The 23,800-nt window shown below is 38.7% G+C and overlaps 1 protein-coding gene across 7 annotated transcripts in view; it reads right to left on the bottom strand.

Annotated features, from left to right (window-relative positions):
• Positions 1-23,800, bottom strand: part of UIMC1 (ubiquitin interaction motif containing 1) — a 135,963-nt gene that overhangs the window by 98,641 nt on the left and 13,522 nt on the right. Inside the window, exons 1-3 of one of the 7 annotated variants that reach the window (XM_077757260.1) lie at positions 15,821-15,943; positions 15,025-15,138; positions 8,585-8,739 (exon numbers count right to left, since the gene is read on the bottom strand). In XM_077757260.1, coding sequence (XP_077613386.1) covers positions 8,585-8,731 — 147 coding nt within the window. In that variant the 5' untranslated portion in view covers positions 8,732-8,739; positions 15,025-15,138; positions 15,821-15,943. The other 6 variants (XM_077757262.1, XM_077757259.1, XM_077757265.1 and 3 more) reach the window with 6 other exon arrangements.

Raw genomic sequence — 23,800 nt, 5'->3', positions numbered from 1 at the left:
TTAACACCTAACATCATAACACTTCTAAAATAAATCATGAGAGACAATCCTTGTGAACTTGGGTTAAGCAATTTCTTAGATATCCCACCAAAAGCACAATCCATAAAAAAACAAATTAGTGAATAGATGCCATTAAAACTGATAACTTCTAGCATTCAAAATATTGATAACAGAATGAAAAGACAAGACATGAACTTAGAGAAAACATTTGAGAAGCATGTATCTAATAAAAGACTTGTAGCAAGAATATATAAAGAACTTTCAAAACTCAACAATAAGAAAACAACCAACCCAATTCAAAAACAGGTGAAAGACCGGTCTCCCTCTCTGCCCCTCCCCTGCTTGCTCTCTTGTCTTCTCTCTCTCTCAAAAATAAACTTAAAAAAAAAAATGATTCCTTTACTATATAAACTGTGGCAGAACAGATGAAAAAATGTGATAGGTTAAACCTGATACTAAAATCTAATTCAAACAGTACAAAAAAAAGACAATTATGCAAAAACCAATGCCACTAGGAATACAGAGGCAAAACTCCTAAGATATTAATAAAACAAATATAATATTAATATAATATATAATGACCAAGATTTACTCCAGATTGCAAGATGTGCCAAAATTAGAAAATATATTAATGTACTATATAAAATTAACTGATTAAAAGAGAAAAACTCTACCACTCATCTTGTTAAATAATGAAGCAGCATTTGATTAAGTTATCCATTCCTAAAAATACTAATATTAAATAAGCAATTACAAAATATTTCTGTAACATAATAAAAAACAGAAATATGAAACAAAGAAAATATCTGAATAGTTCTACAATTAAATTCAAGTCAAGACAAAGATGTACTCTAATTACTGATCATGGAAATCAATCAACATTATTCTGATTGATGTAATGAAACAAACAACAAAAAAAGGCATAAATACTAGAAAGGAAAAGAGAAAATGATCCATTATTAGGAAGTATAAGTGCCTATCTGTAAAACCCAAGAAAATCAACGTAACAATTATTTCAAAAATCTGTGATGGACCAATGGAACAAAATAGAAAATCCATAAACAAACACATTTAGTGACAAGATTTTAGTTTACAATAAAGGTAAAACTTCAGGGGCTCAGTCGCTTAAGCGTCCAACTTCGATCAGGTCATGCGTGATCTCATGGCTCATGAGTTCAAGCCCCACATCAGGTTCTGTGCTGACAGCTCAGAACCTGGGGTCTGTTTCCAATTCTGTGTCTCCATTTCTATCTGCCCCTCCCCCACTTATGTGTGCACATGTGTTCTCTCTCTCTCTCTCTGTCAAAAATAAACATTAAAAAAATTTTAAGGTAAAACTTCAAATTTTTAGAGAAATGATTGAAAAAATTGGTAAAAGCATGTAACCACTGAGACTGCTTTTTAATATACATGTACCATTTTGAAATACACATAAATGTGGTAGAACGTACAGAAAATCATGGAAACATAAACACAGTGCTTACCTCTAGATGGGTGGAAAGGGATGCAACTGGTGAGGGTCACACTAAGTCAAAAGGGCTTCTAAGGTAGTGAATACAGATATTAGAATTATTTTAAGTATGATTTATACACTTTGTAAATGTAAAAACCATATGATTATTTCAATAGATACAGAAAAAGCATTGTACAACATCCATTCATGTTAAAAACCTTCACAAAGTTCTAGAGGGAACAAACCTCAACATAATAAGCGCCTTATATGAAAAACACACAGCTAACATTATTCCCTATGAGGAAACACTGAGAGCTTTTCTCCTTAAGTCAGGAACAAGACAAGGATGTAGACTCTTGTAACTTTTATTCAATATAATACTGAAAGTCTTAGCCACAAGAATCAGATAATAAAAAGAAATAAAAGGCATCCAAATTGGTAAGAATTAAAATTTTCACTATTTGCAGATAACACTTTACTACATATTGAAAACCCTAAAGACCATCATAAAACTACTAGAACTGATAAATGCATTCGGTAAAGTTATAAGATACAAAATTAGTGTACAGAAATCTGTTGCATTCCTATATACTAATAATGAAGCAGCAGAAAGTGAAATTAAGAAAACAACTCATTCACAAGTGCACCAAAAACAATAAAACATCTAGGAATAAACTTAATCAGAGGTGAAAGACATGTACTCTGAAAACTATAAAACACTGATGAAGGAGACGACACACACAAAAAAATGGAAAGACATTCCATGCTCATGCGTTAGAAGAACAAATATTGTTAAGATGTCTCTACTACCAGGAGCAACCTACACATTTAATGCAATCCCCATCAAAATACCAGCTAAATACTGAACTGAAACAAACAATTCTAAAATTTATATGGAACCACATGACCCCGAATAGCCAAAGCAATCTTCAGGAAAAAAAAAAAAATCCAAAATCTAAAAAGAACTTATCAAACTCAACACCCATAAAACAAATAATCCAGTGAAGAAATAGGCAAAAGTTATAAACACTTTTCCAAAAAAGACATCCAGTTGGCTAACAGACACATGAAAAGATGCTCAACATAACTCATCATCAGGGAAATACAAATCAATACCACGATGAGATACCACCTCACACCAGTCAGAATGACTGAAATTAACAACTCAGGCAACAGATGCTGGCGAGGATGTGGAGAAAAAGGAACCCTTTTGTACTGCTGGTGGGAATGCAAACTAGTGCAGCCACTTTGGAAGACAGTATGGAGGTTCCTCAAAAAGTTAAAAACAGAACTACCTTATGATCCAGGAACTGCACTACGAGACATTTACCCAAAGGATACAAAAATGCTGATTCGAAAGCGGACATTCACCCCAATGTTTACAGCAGCACTATCAACAATAGCCAAATTATGGAAAGAGCCCAAATGTCCATCAACTGACGAATGGATAAGAGGATGTAGCATGGGGAGCCTGGATAGCTCAGTCGGTTAAGCATGGGACTTCAGCTCTGGTCATGATCTCACAGTTTTTGAGTTCGAGCTCGCATTGGGCACTGTGCTGACAGCTCAGAGCCTGGAGCTTGCTTCAGATTCTGTGTCTCCCTCTCTCTGTCTCTCTATCCCCACTCACATTCGGTCTCTGTCTCTGAAAAATGAATAAACCTTAAAAAAATTTTTTTTAGGGGCACCTGGGTGGCTCAGTCAGCTAAGCGTCTGACTTCGGCTCAGGTCATGATCTCACGGTTTGTGGGTTTGAGCCCCGTGTCGGGCTCTGTGCTGACAGCTAGCTCAGAACCTGGAGCCTGCTTCTGACTCTGTGTCTCCCTCTCGCTCTCTGACCCTCCCCTGCTCACGGTGCCCCTCTCTCTCTAATCAATAAAACATTTAAAAAAAATTAAAAGAATTATGTGGTACATACACACAAACACACACGCACAATGGAATATTACTCAGTGATCAAAAAGAATGAAATCTTGCCATGTGCAACAACATGGATGGAATTAGAGTATATTATGCTAAGCAAAATGAGTCAGTCAGAATAAAATAAATATATGATTTCACTCACATGTGGAATTTATAAAACACAACAGATGAACAGAGGGGAAAGGAAAGAAAAATGAGATAAAACAGAGAGGGAGGCAAACGATAAGACTCTTAAATACAGAGAACGAACTGAGGGTTGTACGAAGGGAGGTGGGTGTGGGGATAGGTACGTGGGTGATGGGCATTAAGGAGGGCACTTGTTGGAATAAGCACGGGGTATTATATATAACTGATGAATCATTAAATTATACTCTTGAAATCATTATTACACTATATGTTAACTTGGAGGTATCACAATTCCAGATTCAAGTTATATTACATAGCTGTAGTAATCAAAACAGTATGGTACTGGCACAAAAAGAGACATATAAATTACTGGAACAGAACAGAAAACCCAGAAATAAACCCACAAATATATGATCAATTAATCTTCAACAAAGCAGGAAAGAATATACAATGGGAAAAAATTTCTTCAACAAATGGTACTGGGAAAACTGGTCAGTTACAGGCAAAACAATGAAACTGGACCACTTTCTTACAGCACACACAAAAATAAATTCAAAATGGATTAAAGACCTAAATATGAAACCTGATACCATAAAAATCCTGGGAGAGAGCACAGGCAGTAATTTCTCTGATATTGGCCATAGCAACAGTATTCTACATATGCCTCCTGAAGCAAGGGAAATAAAAGCAAAAATAGACTATTGGGGCTACATCAAAATAAAAAACTCCTGCACAACAGAGGAAACAATCAACAAAAGTAAAAGGCAACCTACAGAATGTGAGAATATATTTGCAAATAACATATCTGATAAAGGGTTAGTATCCAAAAATATTAAGAAATGATACAACTCAACACCCAAAAAACAAATAATCAAATTAAAAAATGGGCAGAAGACATGAACAGGCACTTCTCCAAGAAGACATCCCGAGGGCCAACAGACACATGAAAAGATGCTAAATATCACTTATCATCAGGGAAATGCAAATCAAAACTATAATGAGATACCACCTCACACCTATCAGAATAACTAAAATCAAAAACACAAGAAACAAGTATTGACAAGGATATGGAAAAAAAGGAACCTTCTTTGCACTGTTGGTGGGAATGCAAACTGGTACAGATGTTGCAGAAAATAGTATGCAATTTCCTCAAAAAGTTAAAAATAGAACTACTCTACAATCCAGTAATCATACTACTGGATATCTACCCAAAAAATACAAAAACACTAATTCAAACGGATACCAGCACCGCTACGTTTATAGCAGCATTATTTACAATAGCTAAGATATGGAAGCAGCCCAAGTATTCATCGATAGATAAACAGATAAAGATGTGGTGTATATACATGTAAACATACAGATAATGGAATATTATGTAGCCGTAAAAAAGAATGAAATCTTGCCATTTGCAATAACTTGAATGAAGCTAAGTGAAATAAGTCAACCAGAGAAAGACAAATGCCTTATGATTTCACTCATGTGGAATTTAAGAAACAAATGAGCAAAGGAAAAAAAGAAAGACAGAAAGAAACAAACCAAGAACAGATTCCTAACTACAGAGAATAAACTGATGGTTACCAGAGGGGAGGTGGAGGGGAGAATGGGTGAAATAGGTAATGGACATTTAAGGAAAAAGAAAAAAAAAAAAAAGATTATGATTTACACTTTATGGACTCTCTTGGGTGGCATATTTGACAACTTAAAAAAAAATGAGCTAGATCTATATGTGTTGTTATAAAAAGATCTACAATAAATATTAAGTGAAAAACAAAACAGCCTATGTAGCATGACTCCTTTCCTATAAAAGATTTTATTTATGGCATATTCATAAAAAAATTTTTGGGAATATAGAAAAAATTATTACCTTTTATTAAATGTACACTGAGGTATAAATCTTCACTAAATAGTTTTCTATACTATTATGTTTTCAAATAGTTTTGAACTGTTTTTATTTGTTTGTATCTATTTTAACATATCTCTGTGTGTTTATGTGTATAGTTATTTTATTTTTGTTAATATTAAAACAGGTTATACAAGTGGTAGAATTGGTGGATTATTTTACTTTCTCTTTATGTTTTTAAAGTTTATTTATTTATTTTGAGAGAGAAAAAGAGCATGAGCATGGGAGAGGCAGAGAGAAAGTGAGAGAGAGAACCCAAAGCAGCCTCTGCACTGTCAGCACAGAGCCCAACACAAGCTCAAAGTCACAAACAATATCATGATCTGAGCAGAAATCAAGAGTTGTATGCTTAACCGACTGAGCCATCCAGGTGCCCCTTGTTTCCTTCCTTATAATTTTATACCTTTTTAAAAACTAGGGGCACCTGGGTGACTCAGTCGGCTAAGCGTCTGACTTCGGCTCAGGGCATGATCTCACAGTTCGTGGGTTTGAGCCCTGCATCAGGCTCTGTGCTGACAGGTAGCTCAGAGCCTGGAGCCTGTTTCAGATTCTGTATCTCCCTCTCTCTCTGACCCTCCCCTGCTTATGCTATCTCTCTCTCTCTCTCAGAAATAAATAAAACAAAACAAAACAAAAACCTATTTAGACAAAATCCTAATTAAAAAGTAGACTATAAGGAAATTCAAAAGAATAAACAAATACCCAATAGAGACGTGAAAAAATGCTCTATTTTCCTAATTATTAAAAATATACAATTTTGGGGGGGGTACCTGGGTGACTCAGTCAGTTAAGCATCTGACTTCAGCTCAGGTCATGATCTCACAGTCCGTGGGTTTGAGCTCCGCATTGGGCTCTGTGCTGACAGCTAGCTCAGAGCCTGGAGCCTGCTTCGGATTCTGTGTCTCCCTCTCTCTGATCCTCCCCTGCCTACGCTGTCTCCATTTCTCTCTCAGAAATAAATAAAAACATTAAAAAAAATTTTATAAAAAATATATACAACTTTTTGATTATGAAATTTGGAAAAATAAAAAATGTGGTCATAGTCTTCACAAGGAACAAGGCAACTAATACACCACTGATAAGAATATAAATGAGAACTGTGAAGCTTCTAATGGAGTATACTATATTAAAATTCTAAATTAATCTTGTAGGGACTAGAGAATCAAAGATTTTTTAAGTAAGCAAGTACAACAATCTAAAATCTGAATTCTTAAAAGAAAGTTGGAAGAGGGACTCCTGGATGGCTCAGTCCATTAAGCATCCGACTTCGGCTCAGGTCATGGTCTCACAGTTTGTGGGTTCAAGTCCCATACTGGGCTCTGTGCTGACAGCTCAGAGTCTGGAGCCTGCTTCGGATTCTGTGTTTCCCTTTGTCTCTGCTCCTCCCCTGCTCATGCTCTGTCCCTCACTCAAAAATAAACAAACATTCCCCAATGACCCAGCAATAGCACTGCTAAAAATTTACCCAAGGGATACAAGAGTGCTGATGCATAGGAGCACATGTACCCCAATATTCATAGCAGCACTCTCAACAATAGCCAAAACATGGAAAGAACCTAAGTGTCCATCAACGGATGAATGGATCAAGAAGATGTGGTTTATCTATATGATGGAATACTACATGGCAATGAGAAAGAATGAAATCTGGCCATGTGTAGCAACATGGATGGACCTTGAGGGTGTTATGCTGAGCAAAATAAGTCAGGCAGAGAAGGACAAATACTGTATTTTTGCACATATAGGAGGATTAGGAGGAACTTAACAGAGGACCAAGGGGGAGAAGAAGGGGGGAAATAGTGAGGGAGAGGGAGAGAGGCAAACCATGAGAGACTCTTGAATGCTAAGAACAAACAGGACTGACGGGTGTGGGGGGGAAGGGGGGAGATGGGCATGGAGGAGGGCACTTGTGGGGATGAGCACTGGGTGTTATATGGAAATCAACTTGACAATAAACTATCTGTATAAAAAATAAAAAATAAAAATAAAAAATAGAAAATAAACATTAAAAAAAAGTTGGAATCAACTTAGTGAAATGTAGGGAAAACTAAAGGTAGACCATCAAGCTCAGCAACTGTTATAAGAACTCAAGTAACAAATAATCAAGGAAAGAAATGGAAATGAAGGAGAAAAATTAGATCTGAGTGCCATTTAAGAGGTAAAAACTAAAGGATGCAGTAAATGATTAGGTATAAAGTATGAGAAACAGAAATGCGTTAAAGACAATTCTGAGCTTTAAAACAAGGCAAATGAGTGTTTCTACCATCAAATGAGTTAGAAGGTAAAAGAGAAGTAAACTTGGAAGAAAAAACAATGACTTAGTTCACTGCCTTCCTCTATGTGACCTAAAGACCAAAGGAAATCTCTAATAAACAAATGGAAAGAAGGAACAAAGAAAAGATGTTAAGATCTAAAGAAGCACTGTCCAAAAGTTTTCCACAGTGAGGGGCACTAGATGACTCAGTTAAGCGTCTTACTCTTGATTTCGGCTCAGGTCATTATCTCAGTTTGTGAGTTCGAGCCTCACGTGGGGCTCTACGCTGACAGTACATAGCCTGCTTGGGATTCTCTCTCTCCACCTCTTTCCTGCTTGCGTGCGCAATCTGTGTCTCTCTCTCTCTCTTTCCCTCTAAATAAATAAATAAATAAATAAATAAATAAATAAACAAATTTAAGTTTTCCACAATGAGGGAAATGTTCTAGAACTATGCCATCTAATACGGCAGACACTAGACCCATGTGGCTTTGATCACTTGAAATATGCCAGTATAACAGAGAAAAGAATTTAATTTTAATTAATTTTAATTTAAATAGCTACAAGTGGTTCACTGCTACCACACTGGACAGAGTATATCTAGAGACTTAACAGTATTTACGTTCTTTTCCTCTCACTTTCCAAACACATAAAAATTAACATTTACATTTGACTTAGATTATTCTAATAGTTTAAAAATACCATCTTGGGTCGCTATGTTACAAAAATGAGTAAAATGAGTAACTATGATCCAGTCTCAGCCAAATAGTATTACTTTCTTTTAAGTAATTCTTAATTCCATTTACAAAACAAAATGAAGCGGAGTAAAAAACTGCACAATCCAGGAAGGTGGCATTAAGGTATAGTCACAAAACAAGGCATGGAGAAGGCATAGTTTGAGAGCTAAATCCCCACTCTTCAGAATACTGACCTCTCCTTCACTATCAGATATCACAATGAAAGCATCTTCAAGCCTACGTTTCCTCTTCAGATTGACCAAACTGGAAGTTTCTGCATCTTTCTTCTCCAAGTTCTGAGCTTCAGTGGCTTCTTTAACTTTTTTCTTTCTCCGTGGCATCCTTTTGTCTGAAACACAGGGTAAGTAATTTACTCAAAGTGTAATTTTTCCAGATGCTATCTATAATTTAGTCAAATAAAAGGTTTCCATCTAAACATTTTCACTAGGCATTAAAATTTCAATTTTTCTATTTAAAAAACTATAGATATCTATCTAAATAAATAGATATCTCTGTAGGGACATTTCAATAAAAATAATATAATTTATCCTAGTTCTTCAAAACATTAACTTAAATAACTGCTTCCCTTGACTACATATTATAATTTAAAAGAATTTTTTTTCAACAGCAATGCCTCCACTTGATAAAGAACATGTAAAAAAAAAAATAGTCAATATGCTTAAACATAAAAGACTGAATGCTTTCTCCTCAAGACAGGAACAAGACAAGAACGTCTGCTTTCATCATTTCTAATGAACAATATCCTGGAAGTTCTAAGCAGGTAAACTACACAAAGAAATAAAAGATATCCAAACTGGGATGCCTGGGTGTCTCAGTTAGTTAAATGTCCAACTCTTGGTTTCAGCTCAAGTCATGATCTCATGATTCATGAGTTTGAGCCCCATGTCAGGCTCTGTGCTGTCAGCACAGAGCCTACTTGGGATTCTGTCTCTCTCTCTCTCTCTGCCACTCCCCTTCTTGCCCTCTCTCAAAAATAAATAAATAATTTAAAAAAAAAAAGACATCGAGGGGCTCCTGGGTGATTCAGTCAGTTAAGTGTCCAACTTTGGCAAAGGTCATGATCTCACGGTTCGTGGGTTCGAGCCCCGCATCGGGCTCTGTGCTGACAGCCAGCTCAGAGCCTAGAGCCTGTTTCAGATTCTGTGTCTCCCTCTCTCTCTGACCCTCCCCTGCTCATGCTCTTTCTCTCTCAGAAATAAATAAAACATTTAAAAAAATGAATTAATAAAAAGAAGCAAACATAAAAAAAATAAAAATAAAAATAAAAAAGATATCCAAATTGGAAAGGGAGAAGTAAAACTATCACTATCTGCAGAAGACATAGTCTTGTATTAAAACAAACAAAAAAATTAGGAACTCCACTGAAAAACTATTACTACTAATACAGAAGTTCAGAAAAGGGGCGCCTGGGTGGCTTAGTCGGTTAAGCGTCCGACTTTCGCTTAGGTCATGATCTCCCGGTTCGTGGGTTCGAGCCCCGCGTCGGGGTCTGTGCTGACTGCCAGCTCAGAGCCTGGAGCCTGTTTCAGTCTGTGACTCCCTCTCTCTCTGACCCTCCCCTGCTCACGCTGTCTCTCTCTCTCTCCTAGAAATAAATAAAACATTTAAAAAAAAAAAAGTTCAGAAAAGACTGCAGCATATAGTCAATATACAAAAATCAACTGTACTGTTATCCACTAGCAATAAATATCCAAAAATGAAATTTTAAAAATTCCATTTATAACAGCATCAAAAATAAAATTTTTAGGAATAAATTAAACAAAATAAGACTTGCAAATGAAAACTTAAAAATATTTTGGAAGGAGGGTTCAGTTCAAAATGACATAGTAAAGATCTTGATTTAAACTCCTCCTATGGACACACTAAATCTACAAACGTATATGGAACAAATTGTTTTGAAATAAACTGAAAACCTGGCAGAGCAACTCACTCACATAAGATAAATGAGAGGGAAACCATCAAAGCAAGGTTAAGAGAAATCTCATCATAATCCTCACCCCACCCCCACAATAACCCCCAATGGGACTCAACCCAGGTGATTCTCCCTGAGGAGAGATCAATTTGAACTCCACAACTGGCACCACAATTTTTAAGACCTGCACCTGAGAGATAAGCCCCCCTAAACGTCTAGCTTTGAAAGCCAACAGAGCTTGCATCCATAAGACTTCTAAAACCAAAAGGAATTGAAAAGCAGTTCTCAAAAAGCTGACACACACACATGCCAACTCACCCAGCATCCCAGGCCTCAGCACAAAGGCAGCCAATTGAAAAGCACCCAGACTTTCTGTGAAATAGACTTATTTGCTTATCTTAAAGCATCAGCGGAAGGGGAAAGCATCTAATTTAACATACATGTAGGTGCCTACTCTAGTATTCAAAGGCAGAAGCCAGTAGGCACCATCTTTGCATCTCCCTCTGCCTCACTCAAGCTTGCCAGTATCTCCCAGAAAGGAGTTTGTACCCTTGTCTGACACTCCAATTTTTACAGCTGCTTCCCAGGGGATTCTTCCAGATCACCTGCCTCAGGGAGCCACTGGGACTTACTTACACTGACAGCCCTACAGGACTTTATATATTTGCATACTTTAAATGCTGCAGCCTGAGGGTCTGGCTTCCAATCAGCTTCAATCTAGGTGGTGACTGAGTTCTTCCCCTTTGGGACACTGGCAGTTCTTGACATACCTTCAAGTGCCGGAGCCACTAAAAATATACTAGGCTGCTTGGATAATCACAAAGGTTTGAGAGACAAATAAAAGCTCTGGCAAGGTTGAAAGATAAGGTTTATATCCTATATAAGGCCATTCTTTCCAAACTTGCTATTTTATCTAATGTACAAAATCAACACAGAGTAAAAAAAAAAAAAAAAGGGGGGGAGGGGGGAAACAGAGGAAGATGTTCCAAACAAAAAGAATTAGATAAAGTTCAGAAAAACACCTTAAAGAAAGAGAGATCAGTGACTTACCTAACAAAGGAGTTCAAAATAACAGTCCTAAAACTGCTCACTACACTCAGGAGAATGAATAAATATAATGAGAATTTTAATTAAAAGTTAAGAAAATAATTCCAGGGGCGCCTGGGTGGCTTAGTCGGTTAAGCGTCCGACTTTCGCTTAGGTCATGTTCTCGCGGTTGTGGGTTCGAGCCCGGCGTCGGGCTCTGTGTTGACTGACAGCTCAGAGCCTGGAGCCTGTTTCAGTCTGTGACTCCCTCTCTCTCTGACCCTCCCCTGCTCACGCTGTCTCTCTCTCTCTCTCCTAGAAATAAATAAAACATTAAAAAAAAGAAAGAAAAAAAGAAAATAATTCCATTTACAATAGCATCATAAGAGCTAAAATACTTAGGCATAACTTTACCTAACAGAAGACATGCAAAACTTATACTCTGAAAGCTAAAAAACACTTTTTAAAGAAACAGAGAAGATCTAAATAAATGAAAAATATCCCATGTTCAAAGATCAAAAGATTTAAGATAGTAATACTTCTTAAACTGACTTATCAATTCAATACAATGCCTAATAAAATCCTGGTTGGGGGTGTGTGGGTGTGTGTGTGTGTGTGTGTGTGTGTGTGTGTGTGTGTGTATGTGAATCAACAAGCTGATCCTAAAATTCACATGGCAATTCAGGGTCCCAAAAATATTACTAATATTTTTAATTCTAGAGGAGGAGATGCGGGGCGGGGGGGGGCGGAGAATCTGAAGCCGACTCCACATCCAATGTGGGGCTCTATCCCACAACCCTGAGATCATGACCTTAGCCGAAATGGAGTCAGATGCTTAACCAAATGAGCCACTAAGGTGCCCTGATGGTCCAAAAATACTTTTAATTAATTAATCTTCATAAAAACCTAAGAGTATATACAATTATTACAAGGAAGGACTTGTCCAAAGTTCAGAAAGTAACTTGTCCAAAGTCACAAAGGAGGCACTTACAATTCTGTCACCTGACTCCAATACTCTATGACTTAATCTTTACACCTCTTCTACCTACAACTGCTACCTGATATACGGCATGCACACATAAATATGTACTGAATGAACAGCTTAATGTATATATTTATATTATTAAATACTACAAAAAGGCACAAAAAGATAAAATTATTACAGGTTGAATAGTATAGGTAAGACTAGGATGTCGGAATTAGTTTGGGGGAATTCTCAAGTAATCACCGTGCCCCAGAAAAACACCTTATATGGAAAAGCTTTCATCTTATTAAATGTTCTCTGTACCCTAGCATTATTTAAACCAAAGTGCTCACATCTGATGCCAAGAGTATCTATCCCACCAAATATACGTATTTCTTAAAGATAAGTAAATAAATAAAAACCCTTTTCTGTAGCACAGAACCAGCTGCAGTCTCAAAGTGGGTTTCCAAAGAATTAAGCAGATAAGGGATAGAGAAGAAGCATTAAGTAGACGCACCTCACAGATACAGACTCCAAAATTCAGTGCTTCATGAGATTTAGCCACTTTGCTCCACAGTAATTCTAAGAGTAGAAACAAGGCACTGCTTGGCCAATTTAATTTTTTTAAATATTTGTTTATTTCTGAGAGACAGAGACAGAGAGAGCATGAGCAGGGTAGGGGCAGAGAGAGAGAGAGGAAGACAAAGAATCTGAAGCAGGTTCCAGGCTCTGAGCTGTCAGCACAGAGCCCAATGCGGGGGGCTCAAACTAGTGAACCTTGAGATCATGACCTGAGCCAAAGATGGACTGCTTGGCCCCACTGCTTGGCCAATTCAAACACACCGGCCAGGGACACCTGAGTGGCTCAATCAGTTAAGCATCCAACTTTGGCTCAGGTCATGATCTCACAGTTGGTGGGTTGAAGCCCCCTGTCAGGCTCTATGCTGAGAGCTCAAAGCCTGGAGCCTGCTTCGGATTCTGTGTCTCCCTCTCTCCCAGGCCCGTTCCCTGTTCATGCCATCTCTATCTTTCTCAAAAATAAATATTTTTAAAAACTTTAAACACTCAAGCTAGCATATAGCTCAGCTACTATTAAGTTGCTACCCTTCAAAATGAAGAACTTCACAAATAAAGCCTTATCTTCAATTACTTGAACTGAGGCTATAGAATGAATTACCACTAACTGTGAAGGAAGAATAGAGTCTAGAGGCCAAAAGCCTCATCTTAATTAAGACAGGAACAAAATGTCTCTAAAAACTGTACAGGCAGTTGGGGCACCTGGGTGGCTTAGTCGGTTAAGCGTCTGACTTTCGCTTAGGTCATGATCTCGCGGTTCGCGGGTTCGAGCCCCGCGTCGGGCTCTGTGCTGACTGCCAGCTCAGAGCCTGGAGGCTGTTTCAGTCTGTGACTCCCTCTCTCTCTGACCCTCCCCTGCTCACGCTGTCTCTCTCTCTCTCCTAAGAAATAAATAAAACATTAAAAAATAAAATAAAATAAAATAAAAACTGTACAAGCAGTAAAGGTAATCCAATAATGAAACTTGTTTTTGGTTTTGTTTTTTTAATTTCACATGTAGCTTTTTTTGGTAGTGTCCTTGAAAATTTACAATTTGGGATACTATTTGTCATTTTCTTTAAACATATCTATCATCTTTATCTATCTGAAGAACAATCACTAAAAAAACAATTTTAAATCTTGACATTCTACCTACCAAACCTGCTTTGAAAGCTCAGGGACACAGGGGCGCCTGGGTGGCTCAGTCAGTTAAGAGTCTGACTTCGACTCAGGCCATGATCTCACAGTTCATGGGTTCAAGCCCTGCGTCCGGCTCTGTGCTGACAGCTAGCTCAGAGCCTGGAGCCTGCTTTAGATCCTGTGTCTCCCTCTCTCTCTGACCCTTCCCTACTCATGCTCTCTCTCGCTTGCTCGCTCTCAGAAATAAATAAAAAACATTAAAAAAGAAGAAAGCTCAGGGACACAGGGATCTGAACAATTCTTTATGAATGACTTAAGTTATTAAGTTACTATTCAAGAAATGTGGTACCAACCTCTTTATCACTTAATTTCAAAAGCTTGAAAAAAGTTTGTTTTAAAAAAAGGTAAATGGGGGCCACTAGTTGACTCTAACCAGCCTCCAATTTCGGCTCAGATGATGATCTCACAACTTGTGAGGCAAGGCAGAGCCCTGTTCCATCTTCTGTCTCCCTCACTTTCTGCCCCTCCCCCACAGTCATTCTCATTCTCTCTCTCAAAAATAAAACATTTTTTTAAAAACGTAAATGTGTTCACACACACACTCACTCTATTCTTTATTTCCCACTTTATTTTCAGCCTCAGGATAAGTGTGTAACAACAAACTCCAAACAGACGTTAATAATTAAATTATAGTTATTTATGGAGTCCTAGGACACTATTTTAGGTACCTCACACGCATTATATTATCTTCCCAATAACTGTGTGGTAGGAATCCCCTATTTTACACTATCATTAATCATTATTTTAACGATTTTTAATCACTATCCTACATGTTTGTAAACTTATTCAAAATCAAACAATTGGTAAGTTACTAGGTTTGTAAATTGATACGTTGTGAATTGCAGCTCGATATGCCGGATTCCAAAAACACATTCTTTGATTCAACTACAAAGCACTAGCTCCCAGAAAAAAATTCAGAAGCATAAAACTTTCATTTTTTCTTGGATACTACTTACATCTCAGTATGACATAGTGACCAAACACAAGAACATTAGTTAGGCTGCCTGGATTCAAAACAGCCCTACCGCTTATGAGACAGGTCTTCCATCCTCAGTTACCGCTTCTGTAAACTGATAATAGTACCTAAGTGTCGTTAAGATTATTTATAAATGCGTACAGCTAACAAGCTTGAAACAGTCATCATACGGAAAGACATCAGTTCTGTTTGAGGGGAAAGTGGCAAACTATAATAAAGATTTCCAAGGAACAGATTTTTTTCTGAGCGAAAAACTAATCAAAGAAAGGAACACTCCGCAACGACAGTAGCCTGGCCGGAAGCCGGGAGGGGGGCGTGAGGAGTACGCGGCGGACGGGTACTCCGGTAGAGGTCTGGGCTGTGGGACCCCATGGGGGGACACGGCGAGGACGGAGCCGCCTTCCGGGGTTTTCAGCGTGAGGAAGACGCTTTCGAGGGACAGGCGGGGACAAGAGCCCACCGTCAGAGGAGAAATAACGNGTCAGGAGGCGCCCAGCTTAGTCCCTAGGGCTCACCCCGGTGTACCAAAGGGCCCCACTCTCGCGTCGAGAGGCGCCCTCCCGCATCCTGTGTGCCCAACCCGCGTCCAGAGACGCCCACCCAGCAGCCGGAGGGACCACCCCGGCGTCTGGAGAGATCAGCCTCCTCGCGGAGAAAGCCCTCCCTACCCAGCGTCAGCGGCGCCCCTTCGGGTCAGGAGTGGGCCGCGGCCTCCGCGAGAGAAAGGAGGCGGGAAGAGGGCGGGCTGTAGGTGTGCAGAGGCGACCGGTACTCACCGCCCGGCCGGCGGCCCTCAGCCGAGCCCCTCCTCCGGAGCGCGGCTGGTCGCTAGCGTCCGCGGCACGTCAGGAGCGCGGGGCGGGTGCGCGCGCTAAACTGAGGCACCGCGGGGAGGAGTCGCGCTCTCGGGCGGGAGTGGGCGCAGGCGCCTGCGTTTGGGGACGGAACCAATCCGCACCGCGGGGGGAAGCCGCTGCCAGGTCATACCACTGTACAAGGGCTGGGACCTGCCGCCAATCGGAGTCGGATTTGATCTCGGAACGCAAATCTGGCCCTCCGGGCGCCTTGCAGTGTGCTCTTTCGTTGTATCATTTGTTAGCACGTTGAGGGTAACAGGCCCTCAGAACACGACAGTGAACCCCGTCAAAGTCTCTGCCACATCAAGCCTCCTCCTGCCCTCTCTTTGCATTTAGAATTATATTGAAATTATCTGTTCATATGACCGCTTGAAAACTATCTCTTGATGGTAAATGTTACAATCTGATCATTTCGGGGAAAGAGGGAAATTGAGAAACAAACTCAGGTCAGGTCGCAGTTTAAAATTAGAACAGCCACTTTGGTGAAATTTAAAATGTGCGTTTAAGGACCCAGCAACCTCATGTCTAGAAAAATACAGAAAGAAACTCCTACAGGTGTGCACAAGAAGACAAATCCATGTTTGAGTCTGCTTCCGTGTGAAAAGTGTAAACATAAATGTGCAATAAAACATAGAGGAATAAAATAAGATATATTCCTACAATAAAATCTTAACAAATAAAACTAATAAATCCTATATTACCAACATTTAATAGCTCGTAAGAGTTATAAATAGCAACATATCAACAAATATGTACACTGAAATGGATTATGTAAATTTAAAAATACAGTAAAACCTTGGACTGCGAGTAACTTGCTCTGTGAGTGTTCTGCTAGACAAGCAAACATTTCTAATAAATTTAGCAATGTCTTGCAATACAAGTTGTACATGATACTGAATGTCACATGATCACAACTGAGCCAATGGTTCTTCTCTCTCTTTTTCTCTCTTGCAATTGTGAGTGCATGCTTGGCTGCTCTCTGCCCCTCCCCAGCTAGTGCATTCTCTCTCTCAACAAGGATGGGGGGAGTCTCTAAATAGAATACAAACAGAAACAAATAACCCAAACTGTATTGCAAGTGAATAACATAACCACACTGAAGGGAGGGAAAAAAACAAAATTCATACTGAAAAAGAAGAAACCAAATGCATACAAATGCATACACACACACCTACATACATGTATGTTTGTGTGTGTATATATGTATCACAAGTCTATGTAGTGTATCTACTAAGAGAGTCCAGAAGCATTGACACTCCACTAGGAATGAGAACACCTAGACCCCCAGATCTTGGTTTTTAAAATCATTCTCTAGGGGTGCTTGGGTGGCTCAGTCAGTTGAGCATTCAACTTCAGCTCAGGTCATGATCTCACAGTTCATGGGTTCTAGCCCCATGTCAAGTCAGGTGTGCAGATAGCTTGGAGCCTGGAGCCTTCTTCAGATTCTGTGTCTCCCTTTCTCTGTGCCTATCCCCGACTGACTCTCTCTCTCTCAAAAATAAATTTTAAAAAAACATTAAAAAAAATTTTTTTAATTTTAAAACCATTCTCTACTATACAGAACTAGGACTCAGAGAAGTGGCTGACTCCACGGAAAGTACAAGATGAGCCCAGATCATCTGTTTATGCAAGAAAGTAAAGCAGTGCTCATAGAAAGAGGAGAACATGTCAAACATATAGGAGCCAACTTGAAGGGGCTTCTAGGGTCAAATACAGGACAATATAAAAATAAATAATGATAGTCGTAGACTGTAAGTCACTGAATAAAATAATTCTTGAGTCTATATTGATATAAATACATAAATAAACAAGGGAGAATGGACAATTCTTCTATTAGGTAGAAGGTCAATTAATAAATGTAGAATGATGAAATTATAAAACCACCATTTGGCAACCAACAGAGTAAAATTAAGGCAATGTCATCAATGAATGCTAAAACTAGTGGATGCAAAGTTGATAACTAACAAGATATTTATATAATCTTGAAGAATTTTTTTCACAAAATAAGTATTAATTACAAAGGGGAAAATAATAACTTTCAATAGAGAAAACTAGTGGGCACCACTTAATCAAATGGTCAGAGTTATCATCAGTAGTGATGAGACACATCAGTTATGCACAAGCTGACATGATGCCTGTGGTATTGCTGCCAAAATGCATAAACTTTAATCTAACCATAGAGAAACAAAAACAAACCCAAACTGAGGGATATTCTATAAAATACCTACTTTTTGCTCTTTAAATGTATCAGTGGCATGAAAGACAAAAACCCAGGAATTCATCCAGATTAAAGGAAACTAAAGAGACATGACAACTGAATGGAACATATGATCTAGAATTCTCTTTTGCTTTTATAAAGGAAATGATTAGGATATTTGAATAAAGTCTGTAGATTAAATAACACTATTGTGTCAATGTGATTTTTTACTTTGATAGCTATACTGTGATTATATATGAAAATGTCCTTGCTTTTGAGAAATGTACACTGAAGTATTTAAAGTGGCAAAGTGGCAGCATGTCTACCATTTGATCTCAAGTGATTCAAAAAATATTAACTATAAAGCAAGAGTAGAGAGAATGATAGAACTAGAGTAGTAAATTTTAACATTTAGGAAATCCATATGAAGGCTATATGGGAATTCTTTGTACAATTCTGTCAACTTTTCTGTGTCTGAAATTATGCCAAAATGAAAAGTTTAAAAGAACAGGAATAAGTTACATGATGACTCTGATACAAAGACTTCAATTACCACCTATAATACCCAACTGCAAAATTTTGTCTTTATCTAGACTGTCTCATTGTTCAAATTAATTGATTTTATAAATAAGCATTATAATATTTAACTTTTAAAATAACTGTATATCAATAAGTTACCACTTCTAACCCCTTTTAAACATTAGAAATCTATATAGAATCATGTTTAGAAAAAAGAATTCTTCTACTAAGCAAAGTAAACACTGATTTAGTTCAATTTCCAATTCACAGTTTGAGAAATTGAATCACAGTGAGAAAAGGTGGCTACTAATTTGCCCAAGTCCCACAGTTATAAAAAAGTTGACACTGTCAAGCACACAGAGTTAACCCACAAGAAAATTTTAACAATAAATAAGCACTAAAACAAATGGAAAGCATCACAAACAATTAAATACAAAATAAAAGTCCCACAGCACATTTGTTAAATTAACAAGAACAAACAAAACAGACAAAACTCAATGGCAACAGGACTGTGAGAAAATAATGTATTTCTTCATTGTGAATGCACTATAAACAAGTGTAATCTTTCCAAAGAGAAATTTGGCAATACCTGTCAAGAATCATAAAAATGATCAGACTCTCAACCTGAGTAATACCACACTGGGGAATACATCTCAAGGAGATGATTCAAAAGAGAGAAGAACAGGCTTGAACAAAGATGATTATAGCCAAACAGTATGTTATATTTCCTAAAAACTAGAAACAATCCAAATGCTCACCCATGGGAGAGAGGCTAACTTGAAACGGGCCATGGTAGAGCAATACAATAACAGTTACTACATTACCACATATCAACAAGAGGACCTTGTAGGAAATGTGGCAAAAACCCTATCAAGTAAGGATAAGCTAAAGATGGTGGAATTCTGAGAGACCCAAACACAGTGCTGACAGCTAACAGACTATATGTATGTAGGTATGAAAGAAACAAAAAATTTATAATCAGTAGATAATCTAGAGTCGGAGAAATGGGAGGGGTAACCATGGTCAGAAGCCAGTGATTCCAACTCCTCAATCCTGACACATAATGTGACAGGTTCTCTCTCTTTTTTTAAAATAACTTCATTGAGGGGTGCCTAGGTAGCTCAGTCAGTAGAGCACTGGGCCCTTGATCTCAGGGTGGTGAGTTTAATTAAGCCCTACATTGGGTATGAAGCCTACTTAAGGGAGGCCTGAGTGGCTTAGTTGGTTAAGTGACCAACTCTTGGTTTCAGCTCAGGTCATGAGCTCATGGTTCATGAGTTCGAGCCTTGTGTTGGGCTCTGCGCTGGCAGCATGGAGTCTGCCTGTTCATGTTCTCTCTCTTTCAAAATAAACTATAAAAAAAAAAGTTTCAAGTCTCTGAAAATAGTCTTAAGGACAAAGAATAAATGAAGAAAACAAACAACCTATTAAAAATTCAGTGAGACAAGTGAGACTGCAATATCTGAACCAAGACTGCTCTGCTCCCTCCCCTCCACCTCCCAACTCAGTAAGGTAGAATTTGCTCTCCAGACTGCTGCAGCCAAGAACACAAGGCACCCTTCCCTCAGCAAATGGTCAAAGGCTTCCTTCCAAGGAGGAGCAAAACAGTTGCTCATTCTATCAGTTTCTCATTGTATCTCCAGCAACCTGTTGCTGAGGCTGTCCCTGGAAAACACAGTTGGGAAGTTGCTGAGGCTGTTCGTGGAAAACACAGTTGGGAAGCTGAGAATCCCCTCACCCAGCAGAGGCTAAGTTGGATAAAGCATGCTGTGAATACTAGAGCCCTGATTACCCTTGCCTGAACTCAAGAAACACAGTAGTTCTGAAGCCATCACCTCAGCCTCTCTGACCAATTTAGAAGCCTTTAAAGTTTTAGCAACTATCTTTATCCCATGTGATTAACTATACGTTTGTATATCTATAGATCACGCATTGTTTCCAAGAAAGACTTGGAACCAAACCTACTTGCACAACTTCTGAGCACCCTGATAATTTCTGTAGCTGGCACCATTGAGTCTGCATGCAATCAAGAAGTGTTACAGACCACTGCGCTCCCCTTTTACTGATTAACTGTCCTAACATTCCTTTAAAAGTTTTTGGGCCAAGCAGAAACCTTAGAGTTGCTTTTTGGATATGACTTTGCCTTCTCCTAAGGGGCCAACCACCTGAATAAAGCTCATTTTCCTTTCCAGTCAAAAACCCATCTCTTGAATATTAGCTTTTTGAGTTACAGGCAGCTGAACTCCAGTTTTTTGTTAACAGTTAGTTCCACATCAGGATAGACAGGCCAAGAGGTCCTCAGACCCTAGAGTAGGAGCATCACTCAGAGAGAAGCTTGTCATTGGTCCTATTTTCTACAGCTTCAGAGTCCTGGTTTAGAGATTTTGCTTCCAGGGAAAAAGCAAGTAGGGTGAAGGAGGGAGGAGAAAAGAACAGGTAGCTCCTAATCTCTTCCTAAAATAACCGACTTCATTTACAACAAAGCTTGGAGAAGTTCAAGGCTAAGGGTGCTCACAAGAAAAGCAGTCGTTGGCAAGGCCATTGTGGAAAGACCAGCCCAGCTGGCTATCAGAGTCACGAATCCCAATGCCAGGCTGCACACGAAGAAAACGAATAGACAGCTTATGTGCACATCATCTCTGTGTTAATAAAACCATAAAACCACACACACGCTCAAAAAAAAAAGAAAAGAAAGAAAAGCAGTGATTGTGGTAAAAGTTAACTGGGAAGAGAATCGANACCCAGGGAATATCACAGCTGAGATGAGTCAAAATAGATATCAAACAAACACTGACTTCAGGAACTATTGTTTCAAAGGAGCCAGAATTTGATTGGATAAATTTACAGAGCAATTTATACCTCAGGGCATTGTTTAAAACAATACAGCAATCAGCTGGCAATTAGAACAATTCAACAATTGGGTAGGATCAGGAAAAGAGGAATAGAGCCTACCAAAATCACTACCATCCTAGGGTTACTGTGGACATATCAAAAGCTGTCTCCCTCAGGAACATCAGAGGCTTTACACTGATGTGGGGGCCTGGGAAGTGGACTTCATTAAAATAATCCAGCCAATCAATAAACAAATAAACAAGTAAATAACAGTAAGTCCTAGAGGGTTGAAGGGGCCAGTACTCAGAGTTGCTATATTAGTCAGGGTTCTCCAGAGAAATAAAACCAATGAGAGATGAGAGACAGAAAGATTTTAAGTAATTGATCAACAAAATTAAGAAAGATAAGTCCCAAGTTCCTAAGGGTAAGTCAGCAAACTAGAGACCCAGGAAAGCTGATGACTTTAGTTCCATTTCAAGCCCAAAGGCCTGAGAATCAGGGAAGCCAATGGTGTAGTTCACATCCAAAAGACAGCTGAAATTCCGAGATTGAAAGAAGGCAACAACCTCTTTGACCTCAGTCACAGCAACTCCTTACTCAACACATCTCCAGAGGCAATTGAAACAAAAGCAAAAATGAACTATTAGAACCTCCTTCTGCACAGCAAAGGAAACAATCAACAAAACTAAAAGGCAACCAACAGAATGGGAGAAGATATCTGCAAATGACATATCAAATAAAGGTTTAGTATCCGAAATCTATAAAGAACTCATCAAACCCAACACCCAAAAAAACAAACAATCCAGTGAAGAAATGGGCAAAAGACACAAATAGACACTTCTCCAAAGACATCCAGATGACTAACAGACACATTAAAAAATATTCAGGGGTGCCTGGGTGGCTCAGTCAGTTGAGCAGCCAACTTTAGCTCAACTCATGATCTCGCAGTTTGTGGGTTCAAGCCCCGTGTTGGGCTCTGTGCTGACAGCTCAGAGCCTGGAGCCTGCTTTGGATTCTGTATCTCCCTCTCTCTCTCTCTCTGACCCTCCCCCACTCACACTCTGTGTCTCTCTCTCAAAAATAAAACGTTAAAAAATTTAAAAAATATATTCAACATCCCTCATCATCAAGGAAATACAAATTAAAACCACAATGACATACCACTTCACACCAGTCAAAATGACTAAAATTAACAACTCAGGCAACAACAGACGTTGGCGATGATTCAGAGAAAAAGGACCTCTTTTGCACTGCTGGTGGGACTCCAAACTGGTGCAGCCACTCTGGAAAACAGTATGGAGGTTCCTCAAAAAATTAAAAATAGAACTACCCTATGACCCAGCAATTGCACTACTAGGTATTTATCCAAGGGATACAGGTGTGTTGTTTCAAAGGGGCACATGTACCCTAATGTTTATAGCAGTGCTATCGACAATAGCCAAAGTATGGTAAGAGCCCAAATGTCCATGAATTGATGAATGCATAAAGAAGATGTGTTTTGTATATGTATATATACATATATACATATATACACATATGTGTTTTGTATATGTATATATATATACACACACACACAATGGAGTATTACTCAGCAATCAAGAAGAATGAAATCTTGCCATTTGCAACTATGTGGATGGAACTAGAGGGTATTATGCTAAGCGAAATTAGTCAGACAGAGGACAAGTATCATATGAGTGAAGTAGATTTTAAGATACAAAGTAGATGAATATAAGGTAAAGGAAGCAAAAATAATATAAAAACAGGGAGGGGACAAAGCATAAGAGACTCTTTTTTTTTTTTTACTGTTTATTTATTTTTGAGAGAGAGAGGGAGACACAGAATCTGAAGCAGGCTCCAGGCTCTGAGCTGTCAGTACAGAGCCCAACACAGGGCTTGAACTCACGAACTGTGAGACCATGACCTGAGCCGAAGTCGGACGCTTAACTGATTGAGCCACCCAGGTGCCTATAAGAGACTCTTAAATATGGAGAACAGAGGGTTGCTGGAAGAGTTGTGGGAGGAGGGATGGACTACATGGGTAATGGGCATTAAGGAATTTACTCCTGAAATTGTTGTACTATATGTTAACTAGCTTGAATGTAAATTTTTTAAAAAAGTAATGGGGTGCCTGGGTAGCTCAGTCAGTTGAGCATCCAACTTCAGCGCAAGTCATAATCTTGCAGGTCGTTAAGTTCGAGCCCCTCATTGGGCTCTGTGCTGACATCTCGGAGCCTGAAGCCTGCTTCAGATTCTCTCCCTCTCTGTCTGCCCCTTCCCCACTCATGCTCTGTCTCTCTCTGTCTCCCCAAAATAAATAAAAACATCAAAAAAAAAAAAAAACAAACAAATGG

This window comes from Crocuta crocuta, unplaced genomic scaffold, assembly GCF_008692635.1.
Source record: "Crocuta crocuta isolate KB4526 unplaced genomic scaffold, BGI_CrCroc_1.0 scaffold131, whole genome shotgun sequence".
Taxonomy (NCBI): domain Eukaryota; kingdom Metazoa; phylum Chordata; class Mammalia; order Carnivora; family Hyaenidae; genus Crocuta; species Crocuta crocuta.
This window is presented reverse-complemented; position numbering and strand designations above follow the sequence as displayed.